Below are 12,974 nucleotides of genomic sequence, written 5' to 3' on the forward strand. Positions count from 1 at the left end.
GGGTATACCCTAGGTGGGAGAGCAGCTACCTGCAGGAGCACTGGGAAGGAGCGTGCGTGCGTGTGTGTGTGTGTGTGTGTGTGTGCGTGCGCGTGCGCGTGCGCGTGCGCGTGCGCGTGCGCGTGCGCGTGCGCGTGTCTGTGTGAGTGTGAGTGTGGGCCTGCGTGAGTCTGTGTGCGTGCGAGTGTGTGTGTGAGTCTGTGTGTGTGAGTCTGCGTGAGTCTGTGTGTGTGTTTGTGTGTGTGTGTGTGTGTGTGAGAGTCTGCGTGAGTCTGTGTGTGTGTTTGTGTGTGTGCGTGTGTGTGTGAGTCTGTGTGTGTGTGTGTGTGTGAGTCTGTGTGTGTGAGTCTGTGTGTGTGAGTCTGCGTGAGTCTGTGTGTGTGTTTGTGTGTGTGTGTGTGTGTGAGTGTGAGTCTGCGTGTGTGTGTGAGTCTGTGTGTGTGAGTCTGCGTGAGTCTGTGTGTGTGTGCCTGTGCATGCGCGCGCGCGCGCGTGTGTGTGTGTGTGTGAGAGTCTGCGTGAGTCTGTGTGTGTGTTTGTGTGTGTGAGTCTGTGTGTGTGTTTGTGTGTGTGCACGTGTGTGTGTGAGTCTGCGTGAGTCTGTGTGTGTGTTTGTGTGTGTGCGTGTGTGTGTGTGAGTCTGTGTGAGTCTGCGTGAGTCTGTGTGTGTGTGTTTGTGTGTGTGCGTGTGTGTCTGTGAGTCTGTGTGTGTGTGCATGCGTGCATGCATGTGTGTGTGTGAGTCTGCGTGAGTCTGTGTGTGTGTGTGCGTGCTCTGACGTCAGTCTCAGCCACCCCTCCCTCCCACCCTCCTCCTCCTCCTCCTGTCTTGGGCAGGCAGGTATGTGAAAGACCCCCCCTCTCCCTTGGGAGCCCGAAAACTCTGGATTTGCGTAGAATCTTACGGCGGGCTGGGCTCGGCGCGATCCCGTGTCTGTACATCCCTCTCCCCACCCGGAGCGGAGCCCCCACCCCCCCCTCCTCTCCGCGCTCTCCAGCTCACTGAACTGAGAGGAATGACTTTCCCTGCACAAGAGAGCCCGTTGTCATGGAGACCACAATCTGCCCCCCCCACACCCCCCCTGCTCCCCCACCAGTCCCGCTCCCGCCATATCAGTCATTGTTCCACCCCCCCTCCTCCACCCCCACAATTATATAATTCTCGGCAGGTTCTCCACAGATCGTACAGCTCTCTGTCTCCCTCTCTCTCTCGCTCGCTCGCTCAGCACAGCTGGGAGAGGCTGTACCTGTCTGTCTGTCAGGGTACCTGTCTGTCTGTCCGTCAGGGTACCTGTCTGTCCGTCAGTCAGTCAGGGTATCTGTCCGTCAGTCAGTCAGGGTACCTGTCTGTCCGTCAGTCAGTCAGGGTACCTGTCTGTCAGTCAGGGTACCTGTCAGTCAGTCAGTCAGGGTACCTGTCTGTCCGTCAGTCAGGGTACCTGTCAGTCAGTCAGTCAGGGTACCTGTCCGTCAGTCAGGGTACCTGTCCGTCAGTCAGTCAGGGTACCTGTCTGTCCGTCAGTCAGGGTACCTGTCAGTCAGTCAGTCAGGGTACCTGTCTGTCCGTCAGTCAGGGTACCTGTCTGTCCGTCAGTCAGGGTACCTGTCAGTCAGTCAGTCAGGGTACCTGTCCGTCAGTCAGGGTACCTGTCAGTCAGTCAGTCAGGGTACCTGTCTGTCAGTCAGGGTACCTGTCTGTCCGTCAGTCAGGGTACCTGTCCGTCAGTCAGTCAGGGTACCTGTCAGTCAGTCAGTCAGGGTACCTGTCCGTCAGTCAGGGTACCTGTCAGTCAGTCAGTCAGGGTACCTGTCCGTCAGTCAGTCAGGGTACCTGTCTGTCCGTCAGTCAGGGTACCTGTCTGTCCGTCAGTCAGGGTACCTGTCAGTCAGTCAGTCAGGGTACCTGTCCGTCAGTCAGGGTACCTGTCAGTCAGTCAGTCAGGGTACCTGTCCGTCAGTCAGTCAGGGTACCTGTCCGTCAGTCAGGGTACCTGTCTGTCTGTCAGTCAGGGTACCTGTCTGTCAGTCAGTCAGGGTACCTGTCTGTCTGTCAGGGTACCTGTCTGTCCGTCAGTCAGGGTACCTGTCCGTCAGTCAGTCAGGGTACCTGTCTGTCAGTCAGGGTACCTGTCCGTCAGTCAGTCAGGGTACCTGTCCGTCTGTCAGTCAGGGTACCTGTCTGTCAGTCAGGGTACCTGTCCGTCTGTCAGTCAGGGTACCTGTCAGTCTGTCAGTCAGGGTACCTGTCTGTCTGTCAGTCAGGGTACCTGTCCGTCAGTCAGTCAGGGTACCTGTCTGTCAGTCAGGGTACCTGTCTGTCCGTCAGTCAGTGTCAGTCAGTCAGGCTGTCAGGGTGTTAGTTATCTAGTCAGTGTGTGGTTCAGTCAGTGTCAGTCAGGCTGTCAGGGTGTTAGTTATCTAGTCAGTGTCAGTCAGGCTGTCAGGGTGTTAGTTATCTAGTCAGTGTGTGGTTCAGTCAGTGTCAGTCAGGCTGTCAGGGTGTTAGTTATCTAGTCAGTGTGTGGTTCAGTCAGTGTCAGTCAGGCTGTCAGGGTGTTAGTTATCTAGTCAGTGTGTGGTTCAGTCAGTGTCAGTCAGGCTGTCAGGGTGTTAGTTATCTAGTCAGTGTCAGTCAGGCTGTCAGGGTGTTAGTTATCTAGTCAGTGTGTGGTTCAGTCAGTGTCAGTCAGGCTGTCAGGGTGTTAGTGTTCTAGTCAGTGTGTGGTTCAGTCAGTGTCAGTCAGGCTGTCAGGGTGTTAGTTATCTAGTCAGCGTGTGGTTCAGTCAGTGTCAGTCAGGCTGTCAGGGTGTTAGTTATCTAGTCAGTGTGTGGTTCAGTCAGTGTCAGTCAGGCTGTCAGGGTGTTAGTTATCTAGTCAGTGTGTGGTTCAGTCAGTGTCAGTCAGGCTGTCAGGGTGTTAGTTATCTAGTCAGTGTGTGGTTCAGTCAGTGTCAGTCAGGCTGTCAGGGTGTTAGTTATCTAGTCAGTGTGTGGTTCAGTCAGTGTCAGTCAGGCTGTCAGGGTGTTAGTTATCTAGTCAGTGTGTGGTTCAGTCAGTGTCAGTCAGGCTGTCAGGGTGTTAGTTATCTAGTCAGTGTGTGGTTCAGTCAGTGTCAGTCAGGCTGTCAGGGTGTTAGTTATCTAGTCAGTGTGTGGTTCAGTCAGTGTCAGTCAGTCAGGCTGTCAGTGTGTAGTTCAGTCAGGGAGTCTGCCTGCGTCTGTCTCGGTCTCTCGGGCTCAGCGCAGTTTCAACATCGTTTCTGCCTCCCTGCGGGGATCTCAGAGCACGAAACTTTCTTCAGGAGAGAGGGAGTGACGATGGAGGAGTTCCGTCAGCCTGTCTCACGGTCTCCTGCACGGAGCCGGGGGGGGGGGGTGGGGGTGGCGGCAGATGTTTCTGGGAGTTAGGAAGACGCTGGAGGAGGGAGAGACTGAGGACAGAGGAGACGCAGAGGGGGAACAGAGAGAGACCGGCAGACAGCTCCATCGTGGGGCTGGGGGTGGGGGTAATATCTGCGTTTCGGGGGGGGCAGTGCGGGTCTGTCTCACTAATCCAGCGCACAACGTTCACAAACCAGAGTCTATCCCAGCAAGCAACAGACACAAGGCAGGGTACACCCTGGACAGGACGCCAGTCCATCACAGGACACACACTCACACACCCTGGACAGGACGCCAGTCCATTGCAGGACACACACACACACACACACACACACACACACACACACACACACACACACACACACACACACACACACACACACACACACACACACACACACACACACACCAGGGCCAGTCCATCACAGGACACACACACTCACACCAGGGCCAGTCCATCACAGGACACACACACACTCACACACCAGGGCCAGTCCATCACAGGACACACACACACTCACACACCAGGGCCAGTCCATCACAGGACACACACACACACACACACACTCTCACACCAGGGCCAGTCCATCACAGGACTGACACAGACACACACACACACACACCAGGGCCAGTCCATCACAGGACACACACACACACACTCACACCAGGGCCAGTCCATCACAGGACACACACACACTCACACACCAGGGCCAGTCCATCACAGGACACACACACACACACTCACACCAGGGCCAGTCCATCACAGGACACACACACACTCACACCAGGGCCAGTCCATCACAGGACACACACACACCCTCACTCACACACACACACAGTCAGAGTTAAAGTAGGTCCTGTGTGCATGAAGTATTCATGAGCGAGCTGCTGCAGAGCCACACTTCACTCAGCAGACAGCACGCAGGGAGAGAGGGAGAGAGGGAGAGAGTGCAGAGAGGGAGAGATGGAGAGAGAGAGTGCAGAGAGGGAGAGATAGAGGAGAGAGGGAGAGAGAGAGATAGAGGAGAGAGGGAGAGGGAGTGCAGAGAGGGAGAGATAGAGGAGAGAGAGATAGAGGAGAGAGGGAGAGAGAGTGCAGAGAGAGATAGATAGAGGAGAGAGGGAGAGAGAGTGCAGAGAGAGAGAGATAGAGGAGAGAGGGAGAGAGAGTGCAGAGAGAGAGAGATAGAGGAGAGAGGGAGAGAGAGAGATAGAGGAGAGAGGGAGAGGGAGTGCAGAGAGGGAGAGATAGAGGAGAGAGGGAGAGAGATGGGAGAGAGGGAGAGTTCCAGTGACACAGACACACACAAACACACAGCCACACAACACACATACACACAGTCACACACACACTCATACAAACATAGACACACTCGTGCAAACAGACACACACTCGCACACACAAACACACAACTCAGTTTGTCCTGTTTCCTTTTTCTTTATTGAAATCTTCACAGCTTGTCCATTGTCTTTTTCAAAGTGCATCACTGCCTCTTTAACGAAAATCGGCTATTTTTATTGTTCTTTCTTCAACATTTTCATTAATAAAACTAATACGTAAATAAAAAAAGTAAACAGAAGTAGCTCTTCAGTATACACTATTAACACTGTTATCCCTTTTGTTAACATCATCAGTATTATCAATAAAAGCTAGTGTTGTTATTATCAGTAGTATTATCAAGGTTTCAGGTTCATTAATTTTATTTTAATTTAATTGGTTTTTAAAAATTCTGATAGACAAATCTCATGCCAGATCTAAGCATGCAAAAATGTTTCACACATCATTCCTGAAACTGTACTGACACTGCCCAGAGAGAGACAGAGAGAGAGGGGTTAATACAGACACACAGACTGGACACTCCAGTACATGAACACTGCACTGAGAGATAGAGGGGTTAATACAGACACACTGACTGGACACTACAGTACATTAACACTGCACTGAGAGAGAGAGAGGGGTTAATACAGACACACAGACTGGACACTACAGTACATTAACACTGCACTGAGAGAGAGAAGGGTTAATACAGACACACTGACTGGACACTACAGTACATTAACACTGCACTGAGAGAGAGAGGGGTTAATACACACACACACTGACTGGACACTCCAGTACATTAACACTGCACTGAGAGAGAGAGGGGTTAATACACACACACACTGACTGGACACTCCAGTACATTAACACTGCACTGAGAGAGAGAGAGGGGTTAATACACACACACTGACTGGACACTCCAGTACATTAACACTGCACGGAGAGAGAGAGGGGTTAATACACACACACTGACTGGACACTCCAGTACATTAACACTGCACTGAGAGAGAGAGAGGGGTTCATACAGACACACTGACTGGACACTCCAGTACATTAACACTGCACTGAGAGAGAGGGGTTCATACACACACACTGACTGGTCACTCCAGTACATTAACACTGCACTGAGAGAGAGAGGGGTTCATACAGACACACTGACTGGACACTACAGTACATTAACACTGCACTGAGAGAGAGAAGGGTTAATACAGCCTGTCGCCGCTGCCATCGCCGTGGGCTAGGCTAGGGTCCGCCGCGGGAGTCTGTGATGTCATCGCTGTGATGTCATCGCTCCCCCTCTCCCTCTGCCTGCTCCCCGTCTCAACTCCCACCTCCATCATTCTCTCCCTCCCTCTCTCTCTCCCTCCCCCGTCTCTCTCTCTAGCAACGGGGGCAGACAGGACAGTCCTGGGAAAGACAGACTGGAATCGGACGAGCGGCTCAGCTGTAGGTCAACACCGGTGCATCTTAAAAATCCTTCCCTCACTTTTGTCCTTATTTAAGTTTCTCCTTTTCTACACACACGCAGATAGGTAGCTCTTAACATAAATACACAATTTCACACAGTTAGCATTGCAAGGTTAAAGAGTGGCGGGGGGGGGAGGGGGGGCTTTTGTACAGTTGCACAGGCAGGCCCAAAAACAAAAAGGAACTTCTCAGACTGTGCGGCAGGGAAGACCTTCCCCTCCCCGTGGTGCAACGAGGCCTGGAGGAAATGGTTCCTCTTGGAAAGCTGGAAGCCAGAAAAACGTCCGAGGAGAGGAAAGAGAGGAGAAGGCGGGAGGGAAACAGTTCAGCTTCACGCACGAAACTGCCAACCACAGAAAAGAGAAAAAGAGAGACGCACACAGAAATGCAGGCACAGAAACATACACTTAAAACACACACACACATGGAAAGACTGGTGAATCTGTACAGGAATATTGTCCCTCTCAGAATGGCGGTGAAGTACAGAGATCCTTTTCATCCCTATGTGAAATACTTCCAAGTACAAAAGAAGGATGTATATTATAACAAGAAGAAGAATCCTGAAATAATGCAATACGACAAAAATAAATTGTTTAAGTCCAAATTATAACCGTCCCAGGGGAAACATTTTCCGTGGCACAGGGGTGCGTCCTCGATGTGGGTCCCCCCAGACCACACTGCCATTCCTACAGGGTTCCACCTTGCAGGTGCAGGAGCCTCCGTGTCCCGGAAGTGAGAAATGTTCCTGAATAATCCTGCATCCGGGGTTTTTTGTGGGCGGTTTTTGGGGTCCCTTGTCCTCTGTCCTGCTGAACTCCCGCGGACAATCCGGTCCCAACCAACTGTCCCCCATGAGCGTTTTTCACATCTCCTTCGATTCCCTGATGCTCATCCTGATCTGAGAGACACTCCTCCCGGTGGGGGGGCCACAGGGAGCCCCAGGGCCAGGGTCCCAGAGGGCCCCAGAATGTCGTTGCCCCCGGTGAGGGTGCCGGCCCACCGGCCGGCGAGGAAAGGCGGGGTCCCGCGTCACACGGAGCGTGCCCGGTCGGACTCGAACCCGGGACCCCCCCCCCCTACCCAGGAGCTTGTGAGGCCAAACAGCACTGACTGCTGTGCTCCCCTTTTTAAAAAAAACAAACAAACAAACAAACAACAACATTTGTTTGTCCTCAACATCTGACGCGAGGGACATCAACAGGTCGCAGGTTCCCTTTCTCTCCTGAAGGGTGGGGGAGGGATTTCGGCGTCGCGCACTTCCTGTCCCCGTAGCCTACAGGAAGCAAACCCCCGCCTTCCCCACCCCGCCCCCCCCCCCAAAAAAAAACAAAACACGCGCGGTATGTCACAAGTCCCCTTCCCTCTGGGAACGAGGACGAACGTCCCCCGTTTTCGGAACCTTGCTAGACGGATTGATTGGCACAATACAGCTCTCGTCTTGGCACCTTAGATACTGGTATGAGAAATGCGCTTACAGTGAGATTTATCAGCGTTCCCCTCCCTCCAGCTAAAACGCCATTCTCCGGCGATGTACTCGTGAATGGTCGTGAAACTACGCTGACGGATCGCCGACTCCCTCCTCTCACCCCCCCCCTCCCCCCTCCCCCCGCCCCGTCTGAAACGAGACGATCTCCGGCGGACGAGAGACGGTGCCGCTAACGAGCTCGTTGACTCGGGTCCGCAACTGGGGGGATGTTTCTGGAGCGAGGGGGCGGGGGGGGCCGTGTTGCGGACGGCTGCCAGCGGGGGGCGGTCTGTCCCGTCCTCTGCCAGCTGGCGCACGAGGGGAGGGGCGGGCAGAGGAGACGGGCGAGAAGGAGAGGAGGAGGAGAAGAAGGGAGGAGGTTCAAGTGTCCTGAAAGAGAGGAGAGAGGAGAACAGAGAGTGACAGACCTGCAGAGATACACCTACACGCACACACAACCCACTCACATTGACTCTCACTCACTCATCTACACACCCACTCACACTCATTCACACACTCACATTGACTCTCACTCACACTCCTCTACACACCCACTCACACTCATTCACACACTCACATTGACTCTCACTCACACTCACACTCATTCACACACTCACACTCATTCACACACTCACACCACTCACACTCATTCACACACTCACATTGACTCTCACTCACACTCCTCTACACACCCACTCACACTCATTCACACACTCACATTGACTCTCACTCATTCACACACTCACACTCATTCACACACTCACACCACTCACACTCATTCACACACTCACATTGACTCTCACTCACTCATCTACACACCCACTCACACTCATTCACACACTCACATTGACTCTCACTCACACTCATTCACACACTCACATTGACTCTCACTCACTCATCTACACACCCACTCACACTCATTCACACACTCACATTGACTCTCACTCACTCATCTACACACCCACTCACACTCATTCACACACTCACATTGACTCTCACTCACTCATCTACACACCCACTCACACTCATTCACACACTCACATTGACTCTCACTCACTCCTTTACACACCCACTCACACTCATTCACACACTCACATTGACTCTCACTCACACTCATCTACACACCCACTCACACTCATTCACACACTCACATTGACTCTCACTCACTCCTTTACACACCCACTCACACTCATTCACACACTCACATTGACTCTCACTCACACTCATCTACACACCCACTCACACTCATTCACACACTCACATTGACTCTCACTCACACTCCTCTACACACCCATTCACACTCATTCACACACTCACATTGACTCTCACTCACTCCTCTACACACCCACTCACACTCATTCACACACTCACATTGACTCTCACTCACACTCATCTACACACCCACTCACACTCATTCACACACTCACACTGACTCTCACTCACACTCACACTCCTCTACACACCCATTCACACTCATTCACACACTCACATTGACTCTCACTCACTCCTCTACACACCCACTCACACTCATTCACACACTCACATTGACTCTCACTCACACTCATCTACACACCCACTCACACTCATTCACACACTCACACTGACTCTCACTCACACTCACACTCCTCTACACACCCATTCACACTCATTCACACACTCACATTGACTCTCACTCACTCCTCTACACACCCACTCACACTCATTCACACACTCACATTGACTCTCACTCACACTCACACTCATCTACACACCCACTCACACTCATTCACACACTCATTGACTCTCACTCACTCATCTACACACCCACTCACACTCATTCACACACTCATTGACTCTCACTCACTCATCTACACACCCGCTCACACACTCACATTGACTCTCACTCACTCCTCTACACACCCACTCACACTCATTCACACACTCACACTGACTCTCACTCACACACACTGACTCTCACTCACACACAGACACCACTCACACTCCAGCACACTCACACACAGACACCACTCACACTCTTTCACACATTCACTCACACTCATCCACACACACACTCACACACACTGACTCTCACTCACACACAGACTCCACTCACACTCACATACACTGACTCTCACTCACACTCACACACACTGACTCTCACTCACACACAGACTCCACTCACACTCACTCACACTCACATACACTGACTCTCACTCACACACACTGACTCTCACTCACACACAGACACCACTCACACTCTTTCACACATTCACTCACACTCATCCACACACACTGACTTACACTCACACAAACTGACTCTCATTCACAGACACTCACACACACTCACACTGACTCTCATTCAGACACTCACACACTCACACTGACTCTCATTCACAGACACTCACACACACTCACTCACACTCACTGACTCTCATTCACAAACACTCACACTGACTCTCATTCACATACTCGCTCACACTTATACACACACACACTGAATGACACTCTTACACTCACACGCACACACTGACCAACACACACACACACACATGCTCTCACCCACACTCAAATATACTCACACACTCATTCAAACTAAAACACGATAACATACTCGCACACACTCATACTCAAAAACACAGAAACTCTCTTGAAAAATTCACATGTATACTCTCATGCTCACTCAAAGATACATAACATACAAAACACTCCAATACACTCACACATACTCACACACAACGTAAACACAAGAACATACTAAAATCCAGAGACAGGAAGACATTTGAAGAATGAGAGAGACGAAGACATACACACACTCACACAAGCAGAGTCAGGACAATACACAGAATCAGAGAGACAGACAAACAGAAGCTCACCTTCTCTACTCAGAGTGGGGACTGTCCACCACAATGTGAGGTTTGGGTGATGCTGTGGCACTCTTGGATACATAGGTGTTCATGGTCTTCTCCTGGACAAAGAGTGGACAGCGTAGCCCATTACTACAGTACTTAACACTGCACTGAGAGAGAGGGGTTCATACAGACACACTGACTGGACACTCCAGTACATTAACACTGCACTGAGAGAGAGAGGGGTTAATACAGACACACTGACTGGACACTCCAGTACATTAACACTGCACTGAGAGAGAGAGAGGGGTTCATACACACACACTGACTGGACACTCCAGTACATTAACACTGCACTGAGAGAGAGAGGGGTTCATACAGACACACTGACTGGACACTCCAGTACATTAACACTGCACTGAGAGAGAGAGGGGTTCATACACACACACTGACTGGACACTCCAGTACATTAACACTGCACTGAGAGAGAGAGGGGTTCATACAGACACACTGACTGGACACTCCAGTACAGTAACACTGCACTGAGAGAGAGAGGGGTTCATACAGACACACTGACTGGACACTCCAGTACATGAACACTGCACTGAGAGAGAGAGAGGGGTTCATACAGACACACTGACTGGACACTCCAGTACATGAACACTGCACTGGGGGGGTGGTGAGTACAGTACCTCCACCAGCTGGTGCCAGTGCTCAATGGGTTTGCGGGGGTTGGCCAGCATGGCGTTCCAGTGCTCCCTGCCCGGGCCCTCGGCGTCGCTGCCCACCCGACACATCCCGATCACCTCGTTGTGGCCGATGCTAAGACAGAGACGGGCGGGTTAGTCTCCCGCGGGCACGGGGACGAGGCGGCGGGGGGGGGGGAGAGAGGGTCCGGAGGGACGAGCGCTCTGCGTCGGGGGCCACCTGGGGCGCCCGGCCCGGTTCGGACACGGCCCGGCCCGCTCACCAGTCGTAGTCCATGACGGCGATGATCAGCGAGACGCTGTCGATGTTCTCGTTGGGGATGTCGAACACCAGCGCCTCGTTGTAGGTGGGGTTCAGCGTGTTCTTCTTGATCGAGGTCTTCCTCTTCTTGAGGCGGCGCCCCTCGCAGATCAGAGAGGCCTTGACGTAGGGGTCTGAGCGAGAGAGAGAGAGGGAGAGAGAGTCTGAGGAGAGACGTTTCTGTCCCACATGACAGAAAATGTTGCCGCAGAGACTCTCTCATCCTGACAGTGATCTCTGAGAGCTCTCTCATCCTCACAGTGATCTCTGAGAGCTCTCTCATCCTCACAGTGATCTCTGAGAGCTCTCTCATCCTGTCAGTGATCTCTGAGAGCTCTCTCATCCTGACAGTGATCTCTGAGAGCTCTCTCATCCTGACAGTGATCTCTGAGAGCTCTCTCATCCTCACAGTGATCTCTGAGAGCTCTCTCATCCTGACAGTGATCTCTGAGAGCTCTCTCATCCTCACAGTGATCTCTGAGAGCTCTCTCATCCTCACAGTGATCTCTGAGAGCTCTCTCATCCTGTCAGTGATCTCTGAGAGCTCTCTCATCCTGACAGTGATCTCTGAGAGCTCTCTCATCCTGACAGTGATCTCTGAGAGCTCTCTCATCCTGACAGTGATCTCTGAGAGCTCTCTCGTCCTCACAGTGATCTCTGAGAGCTCTCTCATCCTGACAGTGATCTCTGAGAGCTCTCTCGTCCTCACAGTGATCTCTGAGAGCTCTCTCATCCTGACAGTGATCTCTGAGTGCTCACTCATCCTGACAGTGATCTCTGAGATCTCTCTCATCCTGACAGTGATCTCCGAGAGCTCTCTCATCCTGACGGTGATCTCCGAGAGCTCTCTCATCCTGACGGTGATCTCCGAGAGCTCTCTCATCCTGACAGTGATCTCCGAGAGCTCTCTCATCCTGACAGTGATCTCTGAGTGCTCACTCATCCTGACAGTGATCTCTGAGATCTCTCTCATCCTGACAGTGATCTCTGAGAGCTCTCTCATCCTGACGGTGATCTCCGAGAGCTCTCTCATCCTGACAGTGATCTCTGAGAGCTCTCTCATCCTGACAGTGATCTCCGAGAGCTCTCTCATCCTGACAGTGATCTCTGAGAGCTCTCTCATCCTGACAGTGATCTCTGAGAGCTCTCTCATCCTGACAGTGATCTCCGAGAGCTCTCTCATCCTCACAGTGATCTCTGAGAGCTCTCTCATCCTCACAGTGATCTCTGAGAGCTCTCTCATCCTCACACCGATCTCTGAGAGCTCTCTCATCCTCACACCGATCTCTGAGAGCTCTCTCATCCTGACAGTGATCTCCGAGAGCTCTCTCATCCTGACAGTGATCTCTGAGAGCTCTCTCATCCTGACAGTGATCTCTGAGAGCTCTCTCATCCTCACAGTGATCTCTGAGAGCTCTCTCATCCTCACAGTGATCTCTGAGAGCTCTCTCATCCTCACAGCGATCTCTGAGAGCTCTCTCATCCTGACAGTGATCTCCGAGAGCT

At 52.2% G+C, this 12,974-nt stretch overlaps 1 protein-coding gene across 2 annotated transcripts in view; it reads right to left on the bottom strand.

The window, feature by feature from the left end:
* Positions 1-4,800: 4,800 nt before the first annotated feature.
* Positions 4,801-12,974, bottom strand: part of syt3 (synaptotagmin III) — a 38,073-nt gene continuing 29,899 nt past the window's right edge. For both annotated transcript variants that reach the window (XM_088646317.1, XM_088646318.1), the window contains exons 10-13: positions 11,431-11,602; positions 11,153-11,282; positions 10,488-10,579; positions 4,801-8,025 (exon numbers count right to left, since the gene is read on the bottom strand). In XM_088646317.1, the coding sequence (XP_088502443.1) occupies positions 10,493-10,579; positions 11,153-11,282; positions 11,431-11,602 (389 nt within the window). In that variant the 3' untranslated portion in view covers positions 4,801-8,025; positions 10,488-10,492. The remainder of the gene's footprint in view (positions 8,026-10,487; positions 10,580-11,152; positions 11,283-11,430; positions 11,603-12,974) is intronic.

Source organism: Lepisosteus platostomus, chromosome 9 (assembly GCF_059453375.1).
Source record: "Lepisosteus platostomus isolate fLepPlt1 chromosome 9, fLepPlt1.hap1, whole genome shotgun sequence".
NCBI lineage: Eukaryota > Metazoa > Chordata > Actinopteri > Semionotiformes > Lepisosteidae > Lepisosteus > Lepisosteus platostomus.